This window comes from Coregonus lavaretus, assembly GCF_964263955.1.
Source record: "Coregonus lavaretus genome assembly, chromosome: 19".
In the NCBI taxonomy this organism is placed as follows: domain Eukaryota; kingdom Metazoa; phylum Chordata; class Actinopteri; order Salmoniformes; family Salmonidae; genus Coregonus; species Coregonus lavaretus.
The window spans coordinates 38,360,955-38,387,456 of NC_140006.1; the positions used below are offsets into that span (position 1 = coordinate 38,360,955).

The window sequence follows — 26,502 nt, forward strand, 5'->3', positions numbered from 1 at the left end:
AAATACATGAGAAATAGCTGACATGGCAGTATATTGTTGCCCATTACCACACATACCTGCTGTTGTTACTGGTCATCTGCCTCATGATCTGGCAGTAGACCTCGTCCTGTAAAGGCACATGCTGAGTGGCCGGGCCAAAGATCTGGTCAGTCAGCTCTATGGGCTGGCGTACCTGTTTGATTGGGTAACTCCCATGTACTTTAGGATAGGTGAGGGAAAGGTTAAGGACAACAGGAAAAGTTCAGAAAACTCCACTTGGAGAGACATTTTTACTAGGGTAATTCGGAAAATGTTACGCCATTGTAAAAAATAAAATAAAAGTAATTTTATTGAACGTTTAAAGGTCTCCAGTAGCAATAAACCCAGGTGTAATCCCTCCCTAGTGTCTTCTTCAACACCTATTAAAACACTTCCTGGTTGTTATCCAGTGTTTGCCTCAATATCAATATGAACATCAACCGTACATTAAAATGGAAGTTCAGGAATTTACAACTTGATGTTAGATGGTTTCTCAACATGAAGTTGGCTAAAGTTAACTGAAGTTTGTAGTGGCTGTTAAAGAAAACCCGAACCATGGATTCCAGTTTGTCGTGGCCCATAGACAACTTTCAGGGAGAGGAATCATCTAACATCAAGTTGTAAAATCCTGAACTTCCCCTTTAACAAATAAAGTATTTGAGTAAAGGATATCAATGAAGGAGATGCAGGCCAGATGGCTGAGGTCGGTGTTGCCCACCAGACTCTTCAGTAGGGGCTGTTTGATGGGTTCTTTGGAAGCAGCCCACAGTTTCTCCCTGCCTCTGGCCTGCGCCCCGCGGCCCCCTTCTTTACCAGGCTGCCTAAGGTAAACAAAGGAAACAGAGAAGGTTAACTTGCTGTCTTGAGAATAGTGTGACCAGAAAATATACTGTTAACCATGCAGACTGTAGTAGTGAGATAATTGGTCAGATTACTGTCACATTGGAATACGCCTTTGTTAAACCGATGATTCATTTACAATGTTCATGGTTATTATTAAAGTTAAAATGGTTATTGAAGTCGTTTAAATAGTAGTGAGAGTGGATTTACTGATAGAGTTTTCTCTACCTGAAGTACTCATAGGCAAACTCTTTCAGTGAGACAGGGGACACTGCTTCTTCCCTGGCGGGTGCATTCTGAGCCACTGTCCTCTGGTCTGGGCTCAGATTCAGCAGATTCTTGTGGTTCACCAAAGAAAAACACAACGTTAATATGACCACAAGATTGTAGTCTTCCCTGCCACAATCCCCCTAAGAGCAGGGACTTGATGTGGACTTGCCCCACCATAAGTCTTACAATGCTCACAAGTCCGCCCAACATATGGGCAGCATTCCAACTGGTTAAGTGCAGGTGTGTAAGCAATAACTCACTGTTTAATTAGCCTGGTCCCAGATCTGTTTGTGCTGTCTTGCCAAGTTGGCAAGACAGCACAAACAGATCTGGGACCAGACTACTGTTCTTTGACCTATTCTTCTAACCATATGAATTGAAACATCATTCAAGTGAAGTTTCGATAAGTATTTTAAGTCTAGAACCTTCTGTTAGAGTCTAGAACCTTCTTACCAGTGTGGTATCGCTGGGCTTGTCAAGGGTTGGCAGAACCAGGACGGTATCCGTGGAGACGGCGCCAGTGTTCCCGGTGCGCTCGTTAGTGCCTTTGATCCATCCCCGGTCAGGGGAGAACTCTCCATCCTTCAGGATGACCAGCATGTCCCCTCGCTTGTAGCTCAGGAATGTGGGGTCGTCTGCAGACAGAGGGAAACGAGAGAGAAGCAGAGAGAGAACTATTTGCACATTGTTACAACACTGTATGTATACGTAATATGACATTTGAAATGTCTTTATTCTTTTGGAACTTCTGAGTGTAATGTTTACTGTTAATATTTATTGTTTATTTCACTTTTGTTTACTATCTACTTCACTTGCTTTGGCAATGCTAACATATGTTTCCCATGCCAATATAATTAATTGAATTTAATTGAGAGAGAGAGAGAGAGAGACAGAGAGAGAGAGAGAGACACAGAGCGAGAGAGAGAGAGAGAGAGAGAGAGAGAGAGACAGAGAGAGAGAGAGAGAGAGAGAGAGAGACAGAGAGAGAGAGACACAGAGAGAGAGACACAGAGAGAGAGACACAGAGAGAGAGAGAGAGACACAGAGAGAGAGAAAGAGAGAGAGAGAGAGAGAGAGAGAGAGAGAGAGAGAGAGAGAGAGAGAGAGAGAGAGAGAGAGAGAGAGAGAGAGAGAGAGAGAGAGAGAGAGAGAGAGAGAGAGAGAGAGAGAGAGAGAGAGAGAGAGAGAGAGAGAGAGAGAGAGACAGAGAGAAGTAAGTCACCCAGGTCCATAAGATAAACCATATTAGGTCATGCATGTTTTCTGTTAAACACTGACTACCTACTACCTGTTTTATCTGATGGGGACAAATACATTGTTTTACACTACAATTTACAGCATTAGGATTCTATGGAACACATCCAGATACCCACCCCTCTTAAGCAGTGCTACCCAGCATGGCCTTCACCCATCTCATCCATATGGATGAACCTCAGTTATGAAGTGTCTGTTGATAGACTAGTCAGTATTATGATTCTGCCAAATACATCAATCTACTGTAACTAACCCTCTGTAGCTCAGAGATACACAGCTTAACCCTAGACAATCCTATCCAAAATCAGTGAACCTCAGCTGTGAGGTGAGGGATCAACTGATTCATCGTCATATTCGTACCCTGTCTGTTGATGTCCTGCAGGGCCACTGCGTAGACGGAGCGCTCCCTCAGGCCCTCCAGGTACCACTGGATCAGGTCAGCCATCTCCCCTGCCTCCACAGACTGCAGTAGGAACTGCCCTCTCAGTGTGGCCAGGCTCACAGACTGACTGCTGTCGATCCTGCCGTCATCACTGAGGAACATATGAAAAGTATGTGAAATGTATGTAATAACTTCATGGTGGATTGGATGTCGGTATGAGGGAGAATGTGAACCATGATGACCACCACTACTTGACAACTGAACAATAAACTGCCACTGTATAAAACCAGGTTGGGCTATGTATTCTGGGCCCTGTTGGAATACTTAAGACATGCATCTTTTCTTGTTTCCTTGAGGTAAACAGACCTATACGTGGTTGGATAGCTCCAAGTAAGGTTATCACTCTATTACCTAAAATTCAACCAATTCAGATCAGTGATCACTTGGAAGGGAGGAAGGAAGGAAGGAAGGATGCATTTCAGAAATATTTGAAAAGGGCCTTGGTATTGCCTGTCCATACCTGGACTTGTTGACCCCAGTCACCTCTGGGAAGGGCAGCTCAAGGAGCTTCTTCTCTTTCTCGTCCTGAAAGGAGATCCCATTCCAGTTGATGGCCACAATAAAATTGCTTTTGGATAGAGGAGGTCCTGTGGGTTTATAGATACCTTACTAATAAAATCGTCTTCGACAAAGAAAATAAATATTTTGCCTGACGTAAAACAACTAAAAGCTTCATCATGTGAAATGAAACTAACTTCACCTGGTACATTATGCAGATATATTCCTGTTAGACTTACCTGACATTTGCGTAACCTCGTAGAACTTGGAGAAGAAGATGGGCCATTTCTGACGAGCGTAGTCAACCACATCCCCCTTCACGCTGTCTGTGCTCCTTCTGCCGTTTATGTAAGGACCCTGTGAGAATGATTAGGATCATTATTAGTTGAATTATTTTGTCTGGTATTAACTTTCCTTTACTCAACTTAACTTTTTTATTTAATTATTTATTTTACTTTGCTTTACTTTACTTGATAGGGATAGCACACTGAATAGCAGGAATTTTAGAACAGAATATATTACAGGTTGTCTGGCCATTACTTATTGCAGCAGTGAGTAGTAGTTTACCTGTGTGTGTGCTGCGGTAACCAGCTGAATCCATTTTCCTTGTGACTTGGTCTCAATAAGTTCAGTAGGGATGCATTCCTCCACCACCTTCTTGGCATTTTCTCCACTGTTGGCAGACCCAAACGTCACATAGTAGTACATCGCTGCCAGCTGGACAAAGTCATCCTCCTGGATGACAAAACAAATAAATACAAAGTCTGTTTAGGTCCAATTATAAAGAAAGACAGTTTAGTTGTTTAGTTAATAGAATTTCCACTTCAAACATATGCAGTCTTTATATCTTTCTTTTTTTCAACAATAGTGGTAATTGATCGTTATTCTTTTATGATTTCTCACAGAGTTCAGTGAGACATTGTGACTCCTAAGATTCATGCTTAGTTCATGGTCAACCTACCTCGAGAGTAGTGGAGGCTACTTTCACAATTACACCATCAATGATATGATATCCACACTGTCTGGGTGGGTGGAGTCTTAAGGCGGTGTACTGTTTTTTACTATTGTGTTTTGCTTTTCATGTATTGTTGTGTATAATAACGTGTATTTTAATGTGTATATGGGTGTGTAGTTTAATGTGTGTATTGTATTTGGATGTGTATTGTTGTGCCATATAGGGCTCATCTGGAAAAGAGACCTTGGTCTCAGCATTGACTCCCTGTCAAAATAAAGGTTAAATAAAATAAATAAAACAACGACGCACCTTCTCAGAATGGTACTCCCCAGACTTGAGGCCTCTGATGACCTGTCTGTAGATGAGATCCGTGCTGACGGCATCTATCGAGGAATCGTGCCACGGCGTAAACAGCTCCTTGCGGATGTAGAGTCTCCAGGAGGCGTGCTGCTCCTCCTCGCCCTTCCGCCTCACTTCCTGCTCGCACTGCGAGATGGCGTCCATCACGTGCTTTCTGCCACTGCCCAGGGACCACATCTTGAAACAGCACAGTGACAAAACATGTCACAGGGCTAGTCAAAACATGTCACAGGGCTAGTCAAAACATGTCAGAGGGCTAGTCAAAACATGTCACAGGGCTAGTCAAAACATGTCACAGGGCTAGTCAAAACATGCAACAGGGTAGTCAAAACATGTCAGGGCTAGTCAAAACATGTCACAGGGCTAGTCAAAATATGTCAGAGCTAGTCAAAACATGTCACAGGGCTAGTATAAATATGTCAGCGCTAGTCAAAACATGTCACAGGGCTAATCAAAATATGTCAGGGCTAGTCAAAACATGTCACAGGGCTAGTCAATGCAAGTCAATGTTAGTCAACTTCTGAAAGCTAGCAAAGATGCTAATAAATGGTAGTCAAATGCTATCAAGTCCAATAAAAATATTTTTTTAACGTTGTCCCTTTTCAATCTCAATATTGAACTGACATTGAATGAGCAACTTCAATTTCTCAATCCACAAGGCATGATGCCCACCCAGTACCAGGATACCACAGTTAGGTATCCTCTTGCCATGCGACTAAGAAGAGTATCTGTTGACACAGCTGTATTTATTATGTATCTTCTTTGTCAATACAGATGTAGGACCTTAATTTGATCAACCTGTTGCAGAATAACTTTCCTGCAATGCAGGAGATTTCAAATGTGTAGTGTATTTGAGGTTTAAAACGGATTCTGAAGTTTGTAATTTCCACTCTCACACTTGTTTTTCCCTTACAAAAATATCCATGAATTATAATCCATATAATAATTCACATTTCCTGTTGCTGCAGGATTATTTTCCTGCTGTAGCAAACTGGCTCAAATTAAGATCATACATCTGTACGTACTCCTTTTAGTTGCATGGCTAGGTATCCCCAAAACCCTTTGGGTTTCCTTCACCTTCTCATAGAAGCCGATGTAAAGAGAGAATCCGTAGGTATCCTTGATGTTGACTTTCTTGGCCAGTGCCTGGCACACCTCAGCAGAGGTACAGGCTGAGTCAATAGGCAGGCTGACACTAAGGCCGTCCATCAGGGCCACAGATACTTGTGTGGGCTTCTTGGTCTTCACAGCCTACATGTGGGAAGACGGAGACACAGGAATAAGTAGTCCTTGTAGAATAATGTACTACTTACTACAGTAACCATATTGCTCTGTACACATCCAGTTTTGGTGTCCTGTCTCCTTACAGTCACTGTCATAAGATTAATATTAAGATCACTTCAACGGCATCTAGTATTTGATACCAGCAACCCTCTGGTTGCCAGCTCACTTCTTCCAGATTTTTCCTGTATGACCCAGGATTCGAACAGGCAACCCTCCGGTTGCTAGCTCGCCTCTTTAACCGCTAGGCTACCTGCCGCCATAAAGGTACAGTTGAAGTCGGAAGTTTACATACACTTAGGTTGGAGTCATTACAACTTGTTTTTCAACCACTCCACAAATGTCTTGTTAACAAACTATAGTTCTGGCAAGTCGGTTAGGACATCTACTTTGTGCATGACACAAGTAATTTTTCAAACAATTGTTTACAGACAGATTATTTCACTTATAATTCACTGTATCACAATTCCAGTGGGTCAGAAGTTTAACTACACTAAGTTGACTGTGCCTTTAAACAGCTTGGAAAATTCCAGAAAATGATGTTATGGCTTTAGAAGATTCTAATTGACATCATTTGAGTCAATTGGAGGTGTACCTGTGGATGTATTTCAAGGCCTACCTTCAAACTCAGTGCCTCTTTGCTTGACATCATGGGAAAATCAAAAGAAATCAGCCAAGACCTCAGAAAAAAAATTGTAGACCTCAACAAGTCTGGTTCTTCCTTGGGAGCAATTTCCAAACGCCTGAAGGTACCACGTTCATCTGTACAAACAATAGTACGCAAGTATAAACACCATGGGACCACGCAGCCGTCATACCGCTCAGGAAGGAGACGTGTTCTGTCTCCTAGAGATGAACGTACTTTGGTGCGAAAAGTGCAAATCAATCCCAGAACAACAGCAAAGGACCTTGTGAAGATGCTGGAGGAAACAGGTACAAAATATCTATATCCACAGTAAAACGAGTCCTATATCGACATAACCTGAAAGGCCGCTCAGCAAGGAAGAAGCCACTGCTCCAAAACCACCAAAAAAAGCCAGACTACGGTTTGCAACTGCACATGGGGACAAGGATCGTACTTTTTGGAGAAATGTCCTCTGGTCTGATAAAACAAAAATAGAACTGTTTGGCCATAATGACCATCGTTATGTTTGGAGGAAAAAGGGGGTGCCTTGCAAGCAGAAGAACACCATCCCAACCGTGAAGAATGGGGGTGGCAGCATCATGCTGTGGGGGTGCTTTGCTGCAGGAGGGACTGGTGCACTTCACAAAATAGATGGCATCATGAGTAAGGAAAATTATGTGGATATATTGAAGCAACATCTCAAGACATCAGTCAGGAAGTTAAAGCTTGGTCGCAAATGGGTCTTCCAAATGGACAATGACCCCAAGCATACTTCCAAAGTTGTGGCAAAATGCCTTAAGGACAACAAAGTCAAGGTATTGGAGTGGCCATCACAAAGCCCTGATCTCAATCCTATAGACAATTTGTGGGCAGAACTGAAAAAGCGTTTGCGAGCAAGGAGGCCTACAAACCTGACTCAGTTACACCAGCTCTGTCAGGAGGACTGGGCCAAAATTCACCCAACTTATTGTGGGAAGCTTGTGGAAGGCTATCCGAAACGTTTGACCCAAGTTAAACAATTTAAAGGCAATGCTACCAAATACTAATGGAGTGTATGTAAACTTCTGACCCACTGGGAATGTGATGAAAGAAATAAAAGCTGAAATAAATCATTCTCTCTACTATTATTCTGACATTTCACATTCTTAAAATAAAGTGGTGATCCTAACTGACCTAAGACAGGGCATTTTTACTAGGATTAAATGTTAGGAATTGTGAAAAACTGAGTTTAAAATGTATTTGGCTAAGGTGTATGTAAACTTCCGACTTCAACTGTATGTCGGCAGAGCAAAAACAGAGAATCGATTTCATATGTTGGAGTAGGTGGGATATTAGCAGTGGTTAGCTCATGTAGCTGTAGCTTAGCAACTGCCTCTCACATAACTCTGATGCGACCTCTCATCATTTAGCATGAGTGCCAGTCTGTTTCTGCTTCAGTCAATGTCCTGTTGTCTGACCAAACCTGCTCTGATGCTGATCTCAAGACAACTGGGAACTGGGAAAAATACGAGGTCAAATCATGACGTCAGTGATCTTCAGGTCAGTAATTCGGAGCTCTAGAAAGAGGCCCAAGTTCCCGAGTTGGAATTCCGAGTTGGATGACCGTTCAAACCGATTTTTCCCAGTCGGAGCTAGTTTTTTTCAGAGTTCCCAGTTGTCTTGAACGCACTGAAGTCGGAAGTCAGAGATTTCCAAGTTCCTAGTTCTGAGTTCCCAGTTGTTTTGAACGCGGCATTTGTCATGAATACCGTCCATGACCTGTAGTGTTGATACTGCTTAACAGCAGCAGTAGTCGACACCTAGCGACATCATCAAGAGATTTGAGATTCTTTGGCTAGGGTGTTGGACCCGGGTTTGTTGGACCCGGGTTTGTTGGACCCGGGTTTGAGACCTGACAGGCCTACCCCCCAATTCTGTTGCATCGTGTCAGAAGAGAGATGGCAACCAGATGAGTATGTCTCAGTCACGGATGCTGTATTTTACCTGGAGCTCTATCCAACAGGGCAGTTCACCTCGCTCCCCATTGGCCACGATGCGACGCAGGCGCTCTGCACAGTATGGACCATAGCTACTTGGCCCTCTGCGCAGGAAGCACTCCAGGTACTGTGGAATAGAATAGGGAGGGATAGAATAGAATTACAGTGTATGTAATTGATTGAGTTCGGCCTGGGTTATAAATTCAGTGTGAGTATGCGTAAAAACACAACGCCTTAAGACATATTGCCAAAGGTGAAAAAATGTCAACTTTAGACTGACCTGCATAAGGAGTTCTGTTGGGGGGAAGATACCCAGACAGATGGACAGGAGGACCCAGCCTCTGAGGGAACTCTTCTGGTTCTTATTGTTCACCAGCTGTTTAATGATCTGACAGTAGATCTCATCTCTACACGGACAAACAAGGACAGACAGGGCTCAAGTAGCTATCTATCAGTTTTGATTGGATCCAATTCATATGCACTGCAACTGTAGCTGTAATCCTTCATTAGTTCTGAATGAAACAGTTTTTGGATTCAAACCAATTACTTTTGTAGACATCGATAACTGGGAAATATCTGGGTAACATTGTTTACATGTTGTAATTTGGTTTGTTACCTTATATCTCGTCTGGATAGGGCGTATCCAACAATAATGTGCAGTTTTTCCAGGTCGGATATTGGCCGATCCAAAGTGCGCCCCTCTCCAATCAGAATGTCTTTCTCCTCCGTCATAGTCTCTGACTGGAGGAGGTGAGGAGCACAATGAGACAATTAGCCGGTTTCGTCTGGAATATAGTTTATGTCATAATTTACTTTTCGTAGTTTATGTCATAACTGACTTTTTGTAGTTTATGTCATAATTGACTTTTCTTAGCAGGTTAAGAGAACTTAGGCAGCACGTTAGGAGACTTTACGTAGCAGGTTAGGATAATAAGATTAAGGTTAGGAAAAGGTTTAGGGTTAGCTAAACTTGACATAAACTGTATCCCATCTAGATATGACCCAATTAGCCTGTGTTGTTACATCATGGATATTCAGCCTAATTTTAGCTTATGTCACATACCTCATCTATAATGGTTGAAGCTTTTCTGTTCCCCATTCCTTCTTTCTTTCTGTTTTTCCTTAGTATTTTCTGATGGAAAAATGGATATGACAAATTAGACATCTGTCAAATTGTTAGTGGGTGAATTCAGTCAGCAAAAACTCAGAACAACAGTAACCTAATGGAAACACGCAAAATGACACAACTGTCAATTGCCATTACATTAAGGGAATCAGCGAGTAACAATGTTTTTCTTATTGCCCCTCAGGGATGAATAAAGTCCTATTGAACTGAATTGAAATGAATTGAAGGTTAAGTCCTAGTAAGGCCTTATATTCAGTACCTGATCCAGGCCCACCAGATTGCTGAGCCTCCTGTTCTGCCTCTGGCCAAGGTTATTCTGGATGATGGTGGAGGGCTCCTGGTTTATCTGTTTAGGCTCAGCTATGTCCCCCATGAACCTCAATATTATCCACCACACTGTCAGACAGGCCTGGAGAGGAGAGGAGAGGAGAGGAGGGGAGAGGAGAGGAGAGGAGAGGAGAGGAGAGGAGAGGAGAGGAGAGGAGAGGAGAGGAGAGGAGAGGAGAGGAGAGGAGAGGAGAGGAGAGGAGAGGAGAGGAGAGGAGAGGAGAGGAGAGGAGAGGAGAGGAGAAAGTACGGTATAAAAAGAGAAAAGAGGAGAGAAGAATTAAGCAATAAGGCACGAGGAGGTGTGGTATATGGCCAATATATTACGGCTAAGGGCTGTCCTTACGCACGACGCAACGTGGAGTACCTGGATACAGCTCTTAGCCGTGGTATATTGACCATATACCACAAGCCCCTGAGGTGCGTTATTGCTATTATAAACTGGTTACCAACGTAATTAGAACAGTGTTTTGTCATACCCGGTGGTCTGATATACCACGGCTTTCAGCCAATCAGCACTCAGGGCTCAAACCACCCAGTTTATAATGTGGAATATGTTATAGAGGAAGAAAAATTCCATCCTTGCTTTGAATCCCTCTGAGAGACACTGAAGCCTGATGTTGACTTCTCACCAGTGCGTCCCCCTCGTCCTCGTGGTAGAGCAGGGGCTGCCGCAGCCTCTGGGTGATGTGACCGTGGGTAGCAGAGCCCTGGAAGTGCAGAGCACTGAACTTGATGAAGGATAACTCCTCATCCTCATCATCGTACTCCTCCACCACTGGTAGCTCCACTGGTACTGGTGCTGGTGCAGGAGTTGGTTCAGTCTGAGCTGGTACTGGTACTACTACCGGAGCTGGGGTTTCTACTGGGCTCTTCTCTCGGCTCTCCTCTCGGCTCTCCTCTCGGCTCTCCTCTCGGCTCTCCTCTCGGCTCTCCTCAGTCACCTCTGGGATTGCCCACGTTCTCTCCAAGTCCTGAGGACGGATAGGGAGAGTGCAGTTGGATACTCAGTTAGATACTTTTTTTTGTAAAATATGTGTTGTTATGTGTTAATAACATTAAGACTACGTTACCAAGCAGGCTACACAAGGAGATTGCTAGCTGAAGTATCAGTTTATTAAAAGTAGTTCAACCTACGCCCCGGTTTGTCATTATACAAGGAACAAACATAACAAAAGGGAAGTCTTTGAGTTGGAGAGAATAGTAGAATATTATAATGTTTCTTCGAGGAGAAGAGACGATTAGGTGGATGTGGTCATTCTGTTAGCAGTGTTAATCATATAAGGCTATGGCAAATGGAATCCTACGTTGATATGACAGAGATCCACCAGTGGTTGTGAGCCTCACCTCAAAGCCCTCTGGCGCCGGGCCCTCCCGCCCTCCTACTGTCACTTTGTGGGGCAGGAAGTCAAACATGGTTTCCACCATTTCCTGCTCACTGATTGGCTCTGGCTCGGCAGCAGCCTGTTGTGATTGGCTGAGGACCTCCTCTAGCCTCCGCTGGAGCTCTGCAGCTGTCTGCTCCCTCACCTCCCGCTCCTGGGCTGATAGGAAGGCCTAACACAGACACACACACACACACACACACAAACACAAACACACACACAGATATATTGAACTCACTCACAATGGCACACACAGGTGTAAAAACAGGCTTGCATGCACACACACACACACACACACTTTTCTCAAATGTCAGAACTCACGTCTGTCCTCATCTTGTTGGTGGTCTTTCTAGCCAGCATGCCTCTGGTGTGGGCCTGGAGGACAGTCACAGCTTCTCTCTTGCTCCTATAACTCTTCCTGGCCAGGTACCCGCGCACCTGGGACTGCATGGTGACGGCTGCCGCCAGCTTCTTCAGGTAGTGCAGCCGGGCCAGACGACCACGGATCTTAGACTGCAGACGCTCAAAGCCGCGCTGGAGCTGGTCGAACGAGACAGAGAGAAGGATAAATTATGCTTGAAGAAGGTAAATGTGAGCAGAAGAGAGAAAACCGAAAGATGTGTTAAAAGCTGATCCAGCCTATAAAAAAAAGAAAATTAGCAAATCTCTATCAGCACAATAATGTGCACTCCTTAGCTAGGGCATTGAATCAATATCACCTCAGTTTGTCTACAAAAGTGTATCTGAGTTGACTCCTTACCAGTGTTGGGGAGTAGTGAATTACATGTAGTTCAACTAGTAATTTCATAGCATTTTGCTGTAGCTTAGTGGTAGTTGAACTCAATTCAAATATTGGTAGTGTTTTCAGTAGTTAATTACTTTTTGGCCATGTAGTGGTGTAGCTAAATACTGGAACTTCACACTACTTATTTGGCAAAAAGAAGAGCAAATATTGTATTTCTTTTTCGGCATCAGACCTCCCTAACTGCCACTTCAAACTTAGCCATTGACTTACCTTTCTATATTGTTTCTTGTCTCTGTAACCTCTCCAATGCTTCTGTATCACCACAGCAGCTCTCCTTTTCTTTACAAAGCTCTTCCTACAACAAGAATACATTTCAACAAAACTTAAATAGCGCCGACTGTAAGAACTACTGTATTAAAACAATAGTAACAACTGTATGTAACTATGTGGTAAACCTTTAGATTGGGGTATCAGAGAGAATAACAGATGCAGCCATGTCAGTGACCACAACATCCCAAACATTGAGGTTCCTGTGTCAGGTATGACATGTCGTATGCCATTTTCTATCCTGTGTTCCCTCCAAGCTAGACAATCTGGACCCTTTCTTTCTAAAATTAGCCGCCGAAATTGTAGCAACCCCTATTACTAGCCTGTTCAACCTCTCTTTCGTATCATCCGAGATCCCCAGAGATTGGAAAGCTGCCGCGGTCATCCCCCTCTTCAAAGTGGGTGACACTCTAGATCCAAACTGTTACAGACCTATATCCCTCCTGCCCTGCCTTTCGAAAGTATTTGAAAGCCAAGTTAACAAACAGATCACCGACCATTTCGAATCCCACCGTACCTTCTCCGCTATGCAATCTGGTTTCCGAGCTGGTCATGGGTGCACCTCAGCCACGCTAAAGGTCCTAAACGATATTATAACCGCGATCGATAAAAGACAGTACTGTGCAGCCGTCTTCATCGACCTGGCCAAGGCTTTCGACTCTGTCAATCACCGCATTCTAATTGGCAGACTAAATAGCCTTGGTTTCTCAAAATGACTGCATCGCTTGGTTCACCAACTACTTCTCAGATAGAGTTCAATGTGTCAAATCGGAGGGCTTGTTGTCTGGACCTCTGGCAGTCTCTATGGGGGTGCCACAGGGTTCAATTCTCGGGCCGACTCTATTCTCTGTGTATATCAATGATGTCGCTCTTGCTGTTGGTGACTCTCAGATCCACCTCTACGCAGACGACACCATTTTGTATACATCTGGCCCTTCATTGGACACTGTGTTAACAAACCTCCAAACGAGCTTCAACGCCATACAACACTCCTTCCGTAGCCTCCAACTGCTCTTAAACGCTAGTAAAACTAAATGCATGCTCTTCAATCGAACGCTGCTTGCACCCGCCTGCCCGACTAGAATCACTACTCTCGGCGGGTCTGACTTAGAATATGTGGACAACTACAAATACCTAGGTGTCTGGTTAGACCGTAAACTCTCCTTCCAGACTCACATTAAGCATCTCCAATCCAAAGTTAAATCTAGAATCAGCTTCCTATTTCGCAACAAAGCCTCCTTCACTCATGCTGCCAAACATGCCCTTGTAAAACTGACTATCCTACCGATCCTTGACTTCGGCAATGTCATTTACAAAATAGCCTCCAACACTCAACTCAGCAAATTGGATGTAGTCTATCACAGTGTCATCCGTTTTGTCACCAAAGCCCCATATACTACCCACCATTGTGACCTGTACGCTCTCCTTGGCTGGCCCTCACTACATATTAGTCGCCAAACCCACTGGCTCCAGGTCATCTATAAATCACTGCTAGGCAAATCCCTGCCTTATCTTAGCTCATTGGTCACCATAGCAACACCCACCCGTAGTATGCGCTCCAGCAGGTATATCTCACTGGTCATCCCCAAAGCCAACAACTCCTTTGGCCGCCATTCCTTCTAGTTCTCTGTTGCTAATGACTGGAACGAACTGCAAAAATCTCTGAAGCTGGAGACTCTTATCTCCCTCACTAACTTTAAGCATCAGTTGTCAGAGCAGCTTACCGATCACTGCACCTGTACACAGCCCATCTGTAATTAGCCCACCCAACTACCTCATCCCTATATTGTTATTTATTTTGCTCATTTGCACCCCAGTATCTCTATTTGCACATCATCTTCTGCACATCTATCATTCCAGTGTTAATACTAAATTGTAATTATTTTGCACTATGGCCTATTTATTGCCTTACCTCCATAACTTACTACATTTGCACACACTGTATATAGATTTTCTATTGTGTTATTGACTGTATGTTTTGTTTTACCCCATATGTAACTCTGTTTTTATCGCACTGCTTTGCTTTATCTTGGCCAGGTCGCAGTTGTAAATGAGAACTTGTTCTCAACTGGCTTACCTGGTTAAATAAAGGTGAAATAAAAAAGCTGTGTGTCTCAGTGTTCCTCCCCTACCTGTCTCTGTGGCCAAGAATGACCCTCTGGATGATGAGGGCTTTCCTGTTGAGCTCTCGCTCTCTCTCCCGCTCCAGTAGGGAGTCATGGGCATCCTGAATGGGAAGAGGGTGGAGACAGGTTATAGAGGATTCATGTGGACCTTTTCAAAAAGGGAGACCAACATCATTGTAACATATTCAAATTGCTTTAAGTGACATTTGGGATTACATCATTGCTGTTACAACATTACCAATGTTTGTGGTTGTCTAGTGTGGTGGGGTATAACTTAGCTAAAACCTGCTAAGCCATAATGTGGACACCACTGAGCCGGCGAGGGATATGGCTTGAAAACGTGCCTCAATTCAGGGACTGACATATGGAGAAGATTGAAATACTGCTAGTCTCTGCTAGCCTTTGGTTTAGTCTCTGCTAGCCTTTGGTTTAGTCTCTGCTAGCCTTTGGTTTAGTCTCTGCTAGCCTTTGGTTTAGTCTCGCTAGCCTTTGGTTTAGTCTCGCTAGCCTTTGGTTTAGTCTCGCTAGCCTTTGGTTTAGTCTCTGCTAGCCTTTGGTTTAGTCTCTGCTAGCCTTTGGTTTAGTCTCGCTAGCCTTTGGTTTAGTCTCGCTAGCCTTTGGTTTAGTCTCGCTAGCCTTTGGTTTAGTCTCTGCTAGCCTTTGGTTTAGTCTCGCTAGCCTTTGGTTTAGTCTCGCTAGCCTTTGGTTTAGTCTCTGCTAGCCTTTGGTTTAGTCTCTGCTAGCCTTTGGTTTAGTCTCTGCTAGCCTTTGGTTTAGTCTCTGCTAGCCTTTGGTTTAGTCTCTGCTAGCCTTTGGTTTAGTCTCGCTAGCCTTTGGTTTAGTCTCTGCTAGCCTTTGGTTTAGTCTCTGCTAGCCTTTGGTTTAGTCTCTGCTAGCCTTTGGTTTAGTCTCTGCTAGCCTTTGGTTTAGTCTCGCTAGCCTTTGGTTTAGTCTCGCTAGCCTTTGGTTTAGTCTCGCTAGCCTTTGGTTTAGTCTCGCTAGCCTTTGGTTTAGTCTCTGCTAGCCTTTGGTTTAGTCTCTGCTAGCCTTTGGTTTAGTCTCTGCTAGCCTTTGGTTTAGTCTCTGCTAGCCTTTGGTTTAGTCTCTGCTAGCCTTTGGTTTAGTCTCGCTAGTCTTTGGTTTAGTCTCTGCTAGCCTTTGGTTTAGTCTCTGCTAGCCTTTGGTTTAGTCTCTGCTAGCCTTTGGTTTAGTCTCTGCTAGCCTTTGGTTTAGTCTCTGCTAGCCTTTGGTTTAGTCTCTGCTAGCCTTTGGTTTAGTCTCTCTAGCCTTTGGTTTAGTCTCTGCTAGCCTTTGGTTTAGTCTCGCTAGCCTTTGGTTTCGTTTCTGCTAGCCTTTGGTTTAGTCTCTGCTAGCCTTTGGTTTAGTCTCTGCTAGCCTTTGGTTTAGTCTCTGCTAGCCTTTGGTTTAGTCTCGCTAGCCTTTAGTTTCTGCTAGCCTTTGGTTTAGTCTCTGCTAGCCTTTGGTTTAGTCTCGCTAGCCTTTGGTTTAGTCTCTGCTAGCCTTTGGTTTAGTCTCGGTAGCCTTTGGTTTCGTTTCTGCTAGCCTTTGGTTTAGTCTCTGCTAGCCTTTGGTTTAGTCTCTGCTAGCCTTTGGTTTCGTCTCTGCTAGCCTTTGGTTTAGTCTCTGCTAGCCTTTGGTTTAGTCTCGCTAGCCTTTGGTTTAGTCTCTGCTAGCCTTTGGATTAGTCTCGCTAGCCTTTGGTTTAGTCTCTGCTAGCCTTTGGTTTAGTCTCTGCTAGCCTTTGGTTTAGTCTCTGCTAGCCTTTGGTTTAGTCTCGCTAGCCTTTGGTTTAGTCTCGCTAGCCTTTGGTTTAGTCTCTGCTAGCCTTTGGTTTAGTCTCTGCTAGCCTTTGGTTTAGTCTCGCTAGCATTTGGTTTAGTCTCGCTAGCCTTTGTTTTAGTCTCGCTAGCCTTTGGTTTAGTCTCTGCTAGCCTTTGGTTTAGTCTCGCTAGCCTTTGGTTTAGTCTCGCTAGCCTTTGGTTTAGTCTCGCTAGCCTTTGGTTTAGTCTCTGCTAGCCTTTGGTTTAGTCTCGCTAGCCTTTGGTTTAGTCTCTGCTAGCCTTTGGTTTAGTCTCGCTAGCCTTTGGTTTAGTCTCGCTAGCCTTTGGTTTAGTCTCGCTAGCCTTTGGTTTAGTCTCTGCTAGCCTTTGGTTTAGTCTCGCTAGCCTTTGGTTTAGTCTCTGCTAGCCTTTGGTTTAGTCTCGCTAGCCTAGCATGAAGACGAAAAAGGGCAATTTAATTAAAAACGAGCAGTATTTCAATCTTCTCCATTTGTCAGTTTGGATAATGGGATAACTAGGAGTACAGCGTCATCTTCCATCCCTGCATTGAAATACATTTTCACGCCATATCCCTCGCCGGCTCAGTGGCGTCCACATTATGGCTTAGAATCGTTTAGACTAGAAAATCTAGGTTTAACTGCACCTTTAGGAAGATCTTAGTCGTGCCGATCTTCCAGTCGTCCTGTCCTGTGATCACGGCCTTGCAGATGGCATTACAGCAGGCTGATGCTGACTCCTGGGTTAGGAGAGGGAGGAGGATATTGGGAACCATAACCACAAAACTAAAAGCAATGACAACTTTGGAGCTTTGAATGCTAACAAATATCATCGTCATTATCATCATCTTCATCATATTCTAAATAATAATGTCTTACAGTTTTGGGGTCACAGACGGTTGTCTTCAGGAGCACTCTGTACCGCTGCAGAAACTGCTTGAACGTGTGACGGATTGGATATCCCAGTTTCCGGATTCTGATGGTATCAATCATTCCAGAATACCGCAGCTGACGTATGCACAGGTCTCTGTCAAAAACCTGAGGAAGACATAGACATTCATAAGCTTGTTCTAGTAGAGTGGAGTGCACTGTAATATGGAAAAAGGGGACTTTCAAATTTTTATGGTGTGAAACTGCCATTCTACCTAATCACATTGTTTCTGTTTTGTGTGAGTTTGACCTCCACCGATTGTGACATTGCACCATAAAAACAATGAATCATGTCTCGCTGTATCTGGCCCAGTACTACAAATGGCTGCCTTATTCACCATGGACTTCTTGTTGTCGTTGGGCTTGAAGCAGCGGATGAAGTGGGGCTGGCAGATGGACAGGGCCTTCATGAGGGAGTCCAGGGACTGGCGGAACTGACCGCTCAGCGTAGACACCTGTTTCCTGCCGTCCGTCTGGGCCGCCTTTGCGGAGAAAGATCACAATGTCAACTGTGTGGAATTTTGGACCGTTGGCAGTGACTATATCTGTGGGAAAGCCATGTGGAGAAACTGGAATTCCCACAGTGCAATACTTTTTAGATGACCCCAAATCTAACCATTGGGTGTTACCAAAGCACAGATTACTTGATGAAAAATGGATAGATAATGTATGAATAATTCATAATGCTGCTAATCTACATGAAATAGGGAAACCCATAGCTTTTGTTTTTGGTGAATATATACTGAACAAAAATATAAACGCAACACGTTAAGTGTTGGTCCAATGTTTCATGAGCTGAAATAAAAGATCCCAGCAATTGAAATAGTTGCATGTTGCATTTTATATTTTTGTTCAGTGTAGCTAATGGGAGTTAGATGTTCAGAATCCTAATAGCAACAGCAGCTACAAACCCGTAGAGAGCTCTTGGGTGTCATAACGATCCTGTTGTTGCTGGCAGGGTTCTTCACTACATTAGCACTGAACTCCGTCTCAAAGATCTGTCTCAGCAGCTTGTTGGTGGTTGTGTCAATCAACTTGATAATGTCAGAGCTGAGAGTATCTCTGTTCTTCTCCAGGAATCCTGAATGAAAAACATACAGGATCAAATGGTGACTAAAAAACACTGTGATGATATATCTGATTGGTCGTATTCGTGTTTCAGCAAATCAACTAATATTTTATGTGATCCCTTTGTCTTCTGGTTACCTCTTGAGTCATAGCGAACAACCCCAGCAAAATGGCGGATCCCAAACTCCATGTCGTGGGTGTTCTTAGATGGAATGTAAATGTTGTCCTTGGCATGAACCTGGTTCATCTTGTTCAACATGGTGACATCTGTGCCCTGGAAGAAACATTCAAGGTCACAAACCTCACCAATTCAGACTGCCTCCACAGCATGGTTTATTAGAGGAATTTGAGATTGTTTACCTTGGGAAAGTGGCTCTCCTCATCAATCAGGGCCAACACATTGAGGGGCTTCCCAGCCAGGAGATCAAGGGTATGTGTGTTGTCGTTGAAGGTGATGTTCTTCCAGGCGATGTCCTCCTTAGTGTACTCCTCCTGCTCCAGCTTGAACACATGACGCACAAAGAACTGCTGCAGCTGCTCATTGGCAAAGTTGATGCACAGCTGTTCAAAGCTGTGAAAAAGCATGGGGAAAAGGGTTGTGTTATTGACCGGTTGGTTACATAGCATCAGGGAGAGAGCATGAAGGGCATACAAGGTTGTATTAAACTATCTGCATGTTGACTGTCACAAACAAAAGGGAAATTAGTATTTGATATTGACTGGAATACCTGTTTGAGGCAAAGTTCTCAAACCCAAAGATGTCCAGCAAGCCAATGGAGTTACGGACGTATTTGGGACCGTTGGTGGGAGTTTTATGGATGGCACTGTTGATTCTCCCAACGATCCAGATAAATAGTTTGCCATATATTGCCTGATGAAATCATGACACAAACAACACACATACCCTATAGAATATGGAATACAGAATATAGAATACAGAATATGGAATATAGAATATGGAATATAGAATATGGACCAAATCCTAGAGCGCTTAACTCAACAATCAAGTAAATCATGCACTGATGTCAATGGAAGACTTGAGTTACGTTCATTCGCCCACGGATCTTAAGGAAGGATTCAGGCCTATGTGCCTTGGTGAATGACTGTTGTCTTCCCTCTTGTTTCAGGAGGTAGCCTACTTTATATCGTGCCTTGGCACCTTCAAACAGGTGTGGCATCATTACCTTAACGAAGGCGTCCCTGCAGTCGGCTGCCTGTTCAGAGCTGAGGGGTTTGGACACTCGCTCTCTGTTGGTCATGAAGGAGCGGTAGGTCAGGCTCACACCCAGAGATACAGGCTGCACCTGTAAGGAACATACAGATATATATGTATAACATATAAATTGTACTGTATATTCATAATATGTTATCACAAAACATACCAGCAAAACATGTAATTGCCAAACAAACATGCCTACCTCCAGCAATTTGGCTGCAATTGTAAAGTGATCCGATGAACTGACATCAGAGCTCTCCATGTTATCCAAGATGGAGGCTGTAAGGCAAATAAACAAAATAAAACTTTCACATTAAAAATAAACTAACAACAACAAAAACACCTCAACATTCAAGTATTTCAGGATCTCAAGAAATGTGGCCATTTGGGTTGGAGGGGATTGGGTGATGACAATGCCCAGGTCATATTCCCCAAGAACATACACTCAGACATCAGGTCATAGACCCAGAGAGGACCCCACCTTCAAAGCTGACATTGCCCAAGTGGAGTAGTGCAGAAAGCAGCTTGAGGATCTCCCAGCAGTGGGTCTCGGTAAAGGTGAGGATCTTCAGGGCCGTGCGGATACGGGTGTAGTCCTTAGCATCGTCACGTCCATCGCAGACAATACAGTCACCCTATAGAACACAGGGTCTAAGGTTATACAGTTGCCTTCAAAAAGTATTCAATTCCCTTGACTTATTCCACATTTTGTTGTGTTACAGCCTGAATTTAAAATGGATTAAGTTGAGATTTTGTGTCACTGGCATACACACAATACCCCACAATGTCAAAGTAGAATTATGTTTTTATAATTTTTTACAAATTAATTAAAAATAAAAGCTGACATTTCTTGAGTCAATAACTATTCAACCCCTTTGTTATGGCAAGCCTAAATAAGTTCAGGAGTAAAAATATGCTTAACAAGTCACATAATAAGTTGCATGGACTCACTCTGTGGGCAATAATAGTGTTTAACATGATGTTTGAATGACTACCTCATCTCTGTACCCCACACATACAATTATCTGTAAGGTCCCTCAGTCGAGAAGGGAATTTCAAACACAGATTCAACCACAAAAACCAGGGAGGTTTTCCAATGCCTCGCAAAGAAGGTCACCTATTGGTAGATGGGTATAAAGTTATTAATTACATTTTGGATGGTGTATCAATACACACAGTCACTACAAAGATACAGGCGTCTATCCTAACTCAGTTGCTGGAGAGGAAGGAATCCGCTCAGGAATTCCACCATGAGGCCACTGGTGACTTTAAAACAGTTACAGAGTTTAATGGATGTCAACAACATTGTAGTTACTCCACAATACTAAGCTAAATGACAGAGCGAAAAGAAGGAAGCCTGTACAGAATAAAAGTATTCCAAAACATGCATCCTGTTTGCAATAAAGCAATGCAAAAAATGTGGCTAAGAAATTAACTTTATGTCTTGAACACAAAGAGTTATGTTAGGGGCAAATCCAACAAACCACATCACTACCACTCTTCATAATTTCAAGCATGGTGGTGGCTGCATCATGTTATGGGTATGCTTGTCATCGGCAAGGTCTAGGGAGTTTTTTTAAATAAAAAGAAACGGAATAAAGCTAAGCACAGGCAAAATCCTAGAGGAAAACCTGGTTCAGTCTGCTTTCCACCAGACACTGGGAGACAAATTCACCTTTCAGCAGGACAACAACCTAAAACACAAGGCCAAATACAAACCGGAGTTGCTTACCAAGACGACATTAAAAGTTCCTGAGTGGCCTAGTTACAGTTTTGACTTAAATCAGCTTGAAAATCTATGGCAAGACTTGAAGATGGCTGTCTTGTAATGATCAACAAAGTTTGAAGAATGTTTAAAATAATAATATGCAAATATTGTACAATCCAGGTGTGCAAAGCTCTTAGAGACTTACCCAGAAAGACTAAAAGCTGTAATCGCTGCCAGAGGTGATTCTAACATGTATTGACTCAGAGGTGTGAATATTTATGTTATTGAGATATTTCTGTATTTCATTTTCAATAAATTTGCCCACATTTCTAAAAACATATTTTCACTTTGTCAATATGGAGTATTGTGTGTAGATGGGTAAGAAAAACAACAACAATTTAATCCATTTTGAATTCAGGCTGTAACACAACAAAATGTGGAATAAGTCAAGGGGTATGAATACTTTCTGAAGGTACTGTAAATTAAAACTAGACGTTGAACTGACGTCTGTGCCCAGTGGACAATTACTTAGTTGTACCCAGTAAAAATGTAATGTATTAATGAGGTAGATGTATAAATGGGAGTAAGTGGTCATGTTTTAGCAGTCTAGTGCTATTACCCTCTTGAGGTAGCTGAATTCAGAGGCATCTCCCAAACACAGATTTGTTTTCTGTTCTGTTGTCACCCCCGCTAACATGCAGTAGAATATGTGGTAGTTCCGCTCCTCCATGGCCTAGGGTTCATTAGTAAAAATTAACAGTAGTGTTACATATATCAATATATCAAAATCTCATTAATTAAACCTTTTTGCCTACAATGGATTTTGTCCTCTTCCAAGTACGAACACACGTAAATTAGACTTAAATTAGACAAACCTGTTGTTTACCAGAGATAGTTGAGATGGTTTTGGAATCAATTCACTTTATGAAGCAATTAGCTATGACATTTCGTCATGTTCTGCATGTTATTATAAACTGGGTGGTTCGAGCCCTGAATGCTGATTGGCTGACAGCCGTGGTATATCAGACCGTATACCACGGGTATGACAAAACATTTATTTTTACTGCTCTAATTACGTTGGTAAACAGTTTATAATAGCAATAAGGCACCTCAGGAGTTTGTGAGATATGGCCAATATACCACAGCTAAGGGCTGTGTCCAGGCACCACCACCCCCCCCCCCCCCCTCCCCGGGCCTTATTGCTTAATTAAAAGATACTGCCTTTGCTGCCCCACCTGATGGCAGACACGAGACTTCTCCAGTAAGTACTGTTCCAGGCGAGCCCCTTCGATGACGCCATCTTTGTTGAAGAAGATTTCCACGTATTTCCCAAAGCGACTGGAGTTGTCATTGCGAATTGTTTTGGCATTCCCAAATGCTGGGGGGGATGCAGGAATAGGAAGGTTGTCATGAGTAACAACAATTACGATAGTGTGTGTGCATGTGTAGAAACACAGATCCCTCTTACTCTCATAGACATGTATGTGTGTACATGTGTCTGTGTGTGTGTCCATGTGTGTGTCCGTGTGAGAGAGAGAGAGAGAGAGAGAGAGAGAGAGAGACAGAGAGAGAGACAGAGAGAGAGAGAGAGAGAGAGACAAAGAGAGAGAGAGAGACAAAGAGAGAGAGAGAGACAAAGAGAGAGAGAGAGAGAGACAAAGAGAGAGAGAGAGAGAGAGAGAGAGAGAGAGAGAGAGAGAGAGAGAGAGAGAGAGAGAGAGAGAGAGAGAGAGAGAGAAAGAGAGAGAGAGAGAGAGAGAGGAGAGAGAGACAGAGACAAAGAGAGAGGAAGATAGACGTACCGTAGAGAAAAATATCTTAATCAGTAAAGAGCCTACCTTCTAGTATAGGGTTCGCCTCCAATATCTGCTGCTCTATCCAGGAATGCTGTCCACTTACTGCAGCCAGGAACTGAAGGACCAGCTTGGTATTCTCAGTCTTCCCTGCACCAGACTCCCCACTGACAGAAAAAAGAGAGAGACAGTCCACCAGTTCTTGGATTTCAGGTGTAAATCCAGTGTAAATGTCAATGTAAAGAGTAGGACTGAACCCCTCCAAACAGCATCTTCAAACATATTCTGCTTTGGTTTCCTAATGCTCAACGGAATGACTTGGGTGTCTGACAAGTGGAATGCTGCCAGTCTAACCTGATGATACAGCACTGGTTTCGGTTGTGGCGGCGCATGTTGAAGTAGCAGGTATCTGCGATGGCAAAGACGTGCGGGGGCAGCTCGCCCAGCCTACGCCCGTGGTACAGCCTCACCTGGTCGGCTGTGTAGATAGGAAGCTCCTGGTAAGGGTTGACTGCCACCAGCACAGAACCTGTGTAGGTCTGGGCACAAGACATTAACAGAGGTTTAGGCTTGTGCAGCCCACTTTTTTGGGGGGCACCACATCAATAATTCTGTGAACGTCTTTCATACATTTTTCATATTTCTTCTGCTTGTTTTCAACATAAACAAAATAGTCCAACATCCATAGCATAGAAAGGGTCTGAATGTACAGCAAGCATGTGTAGGAGCGGTGATGGGTGTGTTGGTACGGAGATGGGTTACACCAATATGTTAGCTTCAAAAGATTCAGAACATCAAGACCAAACCTTTTATCTTACACCAAGCATTATGGGTAGTGTAGTACAATAGGGGACTCACATAGATGACGCCTTGCCTGTGTCGGACCAACAGGTTCCTGAGGAGCCCGGCCTCGTTGAGGTCCCCCAGGCGGATCATGTCATCCACCCCCTCCACCGAGGTGGGGTGCATCACCCTGATGGAGTCCTCCTCCTTCTGGGAGAGCTTGTATTCCTGGGAACGATCCAGGGAAAATACACAGAACTTTAGGTACAGATTGACCCATTGACATCAATATTGGATTTGTTAGACATCTTCAGTTACATGACGTCACTTTGTGTGGTCTGAAGGTCTGAAAACGTTGTTTTTGTTTTTAAACTGTCCCTTTACATTTTTGGTTATGGCATTAAATTATTTTATAATCGAGCAATGCAGAATGCAAGATCTTTGTCCATGGAAGTATGATAAACAACATTCTAGAGTAGCAGTGCAGAATGAAAGATCATTGTCCATGGAAGTATGATAAACAACGTTCTAGAGTAGCAGTGCAGAATGCAAGATCATTGTCCATGGAAGTATGATAAACAACGTTCTAGAGTAGCAGTGCAGAATGCAAGATCATTGTCCATTGGAGTATGATTAACAACGTTCTAGAGTAGCAGTGCAGAATGGAAAGGTACAGTAAAAAGACAATGATAAACAAATGTTGTTAACGTTCTAGACCCCCCAGTTGACAATCACTGTTCTAGAGTATGTAACTTGTAAATTAGATAGTAGTTCCATAGATTATTCCCTAAAGTGATTGACTTAGATCTTGAGCTAATTTGAGACCAACAGTACATAAAAAAACAGACACACAATTCAATACAATACAAGTATAATGAAGTGCCACGGTCACCTTTCCTTCATCGTCCACCAGCAGATGGTGTCCAGTGTCGGTCACTTTGACCCGGGCTCCGATGGGCACACCGATACCAGAGTCCACCCACACCCACTCACCCTGGGAGCAAGAAGCTCAGTGGGTCAGGGCCATACATTTGAAAGAACGCAGCTTTCACCCTTACATTCAAAAGCTTGTTATTCAATTAAAGAAAGGATAGCGTGCACACACCTATTGCAAGAAACTCCATCACACTGGTGACCTTAGGTTCATTGTGTAAGATCCAATAAATTGTTTGTGGAGCATCTAAGATTGCCAGTGTGCTAAAGCTTACAATTCAACATAGGTATTTTATGGCCCAGATCTGTTTATGCTGTCTTGCCAACTCCTTCAGGCATGACAATGACCATAGCAGATGACTATACAGTGCAAACAGATTTGATACCGGACTAGGGATTTTTCCATTTCAAGACATTTCCTGAATTGAATGGCAATGGCATTGTCCCCAAACCCTAGATCGATCACATTCAGACATAATGTCAGAGACAATTCCTATTCTGGTATCAAATTTGTTTGCCCTGTATAGCCATCTCCTATGGTCATAGTCATGCCCAAAGGAGTTGGAATGGCTAGGCAATGGAAGTGCTGATCACGTAACAGTATTCTATTTCAAAAACCTTTATAACCAAAGCACGGCATTCGGGATACATTGATCAAATAGTCAACATAGATCATATTGAGGAGCTTACCTTTCTTAACATCACCATGATAGAACCCTCCTATTTCCTAAATTCAAGAAACAAGAGAGACACAAGTCATGCATTTTCTAAATAAATATCTGTGTATTATAACATCACCAGGAGATACTGTGATCTCAATGCCTGTGATCTCAATTTTGTAAGAAAAGATTCCAATGGTGATTATATGGTGACAATGGTGCTCAATATCTACAATCATCCATTCAAACAACATACTATACATGACCAACAATACAGAACTGAAGGCCTTCTATCGCCTTCTAGAAGGACGACTGAAATGACTGCACATCGTTACTCTAAACCGTTCAGTTTACCCACTGGGCACACACTGGTTGAAGCAACATTGTTTTCACGTCATTTCAATTAAATGACATTGAACCAATGTGGAATAGATGTTGAATTGACATCTGTGCCCAGTGGGTAATGACTATTGCCACATTTCATAACCCCACAAAAAATACCACAAAAACACATATCGGCCAACTTACTCGTAGCAACTCAGGTGATGGTCCTCATTGATATCCCAGTTCTTTAGTCCTGTACAGTAGTTGTGGGGCTCATATGTTTGTTAGATGATGTTAACATAATCCTACCAGGATAGCACAAGGAACAAGGAAACGGCTGACACTCCTGGCCCTGACACATCTCCTTTATGGCACTTTGACTTTGATCTGTCATGCTGCAGACTGACTGCTCAAGAAGACCGGAGCAAAGTCGGCTCCTACCCACTCACTCTCCTAGTGCGTTTGGACCAATACGCCCTTCAATTCTGGGCCTGCTTCCAGAAGCTAACCAGTAATTGTGAAAACACCTAAATAATGAATTTCAAAATCTACAAATTGAATTACAGAACATGTTAGATAGAGTTTATGAGCTAGGAGCTCTTATGACGCTATAGTAGTGCTCTTTGGACCTGTGTGTTAATGGCAGTAGACACTGGTCTGGTTCCTGTATTGATACTAAATCAAATCAAATGTTATTGGTTGCATACACATATTTAGTGGATGTTGCTGTCGTTA

The 26,502-nt window shown here is 43.2% G+C and overlaps 1 protein-coding gene across 1 annotated transcript; it reads right to left on the reverse strand.

The window, feature by feature from the left end:
* Positions 1–43: 43 nt before the first annotated feature.
* Positions 44–25,492, reverse strand: LOC311146292 (unconventional myosin-VIIa-like; the record flags this gene model as incomplete). Its single annotated transcript, XM_084182783.1, has 37 exons — positions 44–198; positions 679–839; positions 1,087–1,196; positions 1,582–1,763; positions 2,743–2,915; positions 3,285–3,411; positions 3,562–3,679; positions 3,890–4,057; positions 4,587–4,814; positions 5,715–5,888; positions 8,527–8,646; positions 8,800–8,926; positions 9,136–9,260; positions 9,583–9,651; positions 9,905–10,054; positions 10,605–10,946; positions 11,320–11,529; positions 11,679–11,897; positions 12,373–12,457; positions 14,562–14,656; positions 17,001–17,093; positions 17,233–17,391; positions 17,622–17,765; positions 18,195–18,364; positions 18,490–18,625; positions 18,712–18,922; positions 19,080–19,222; positions 19,536–19,655; positions 19,770–19,846; positions 20,049–20,202; positions 21,895–22,008; positions 22,511–22,653; positions 23,114–23,235; positions 23,423–23,607; positions 23,927–24,079; positions 24,744–24,845; positions 25,475–25,492. 37 exons carry the CDS (start codon positions 25,490–25,492, stop codon positions 44–46), a joined length of 5,382 nt encoding a protein of 1,793 aa, XP_084038909.1.
* Between the last annotated feature and the right edge of the window lie 1,010 nt (positions 25,493–26,502).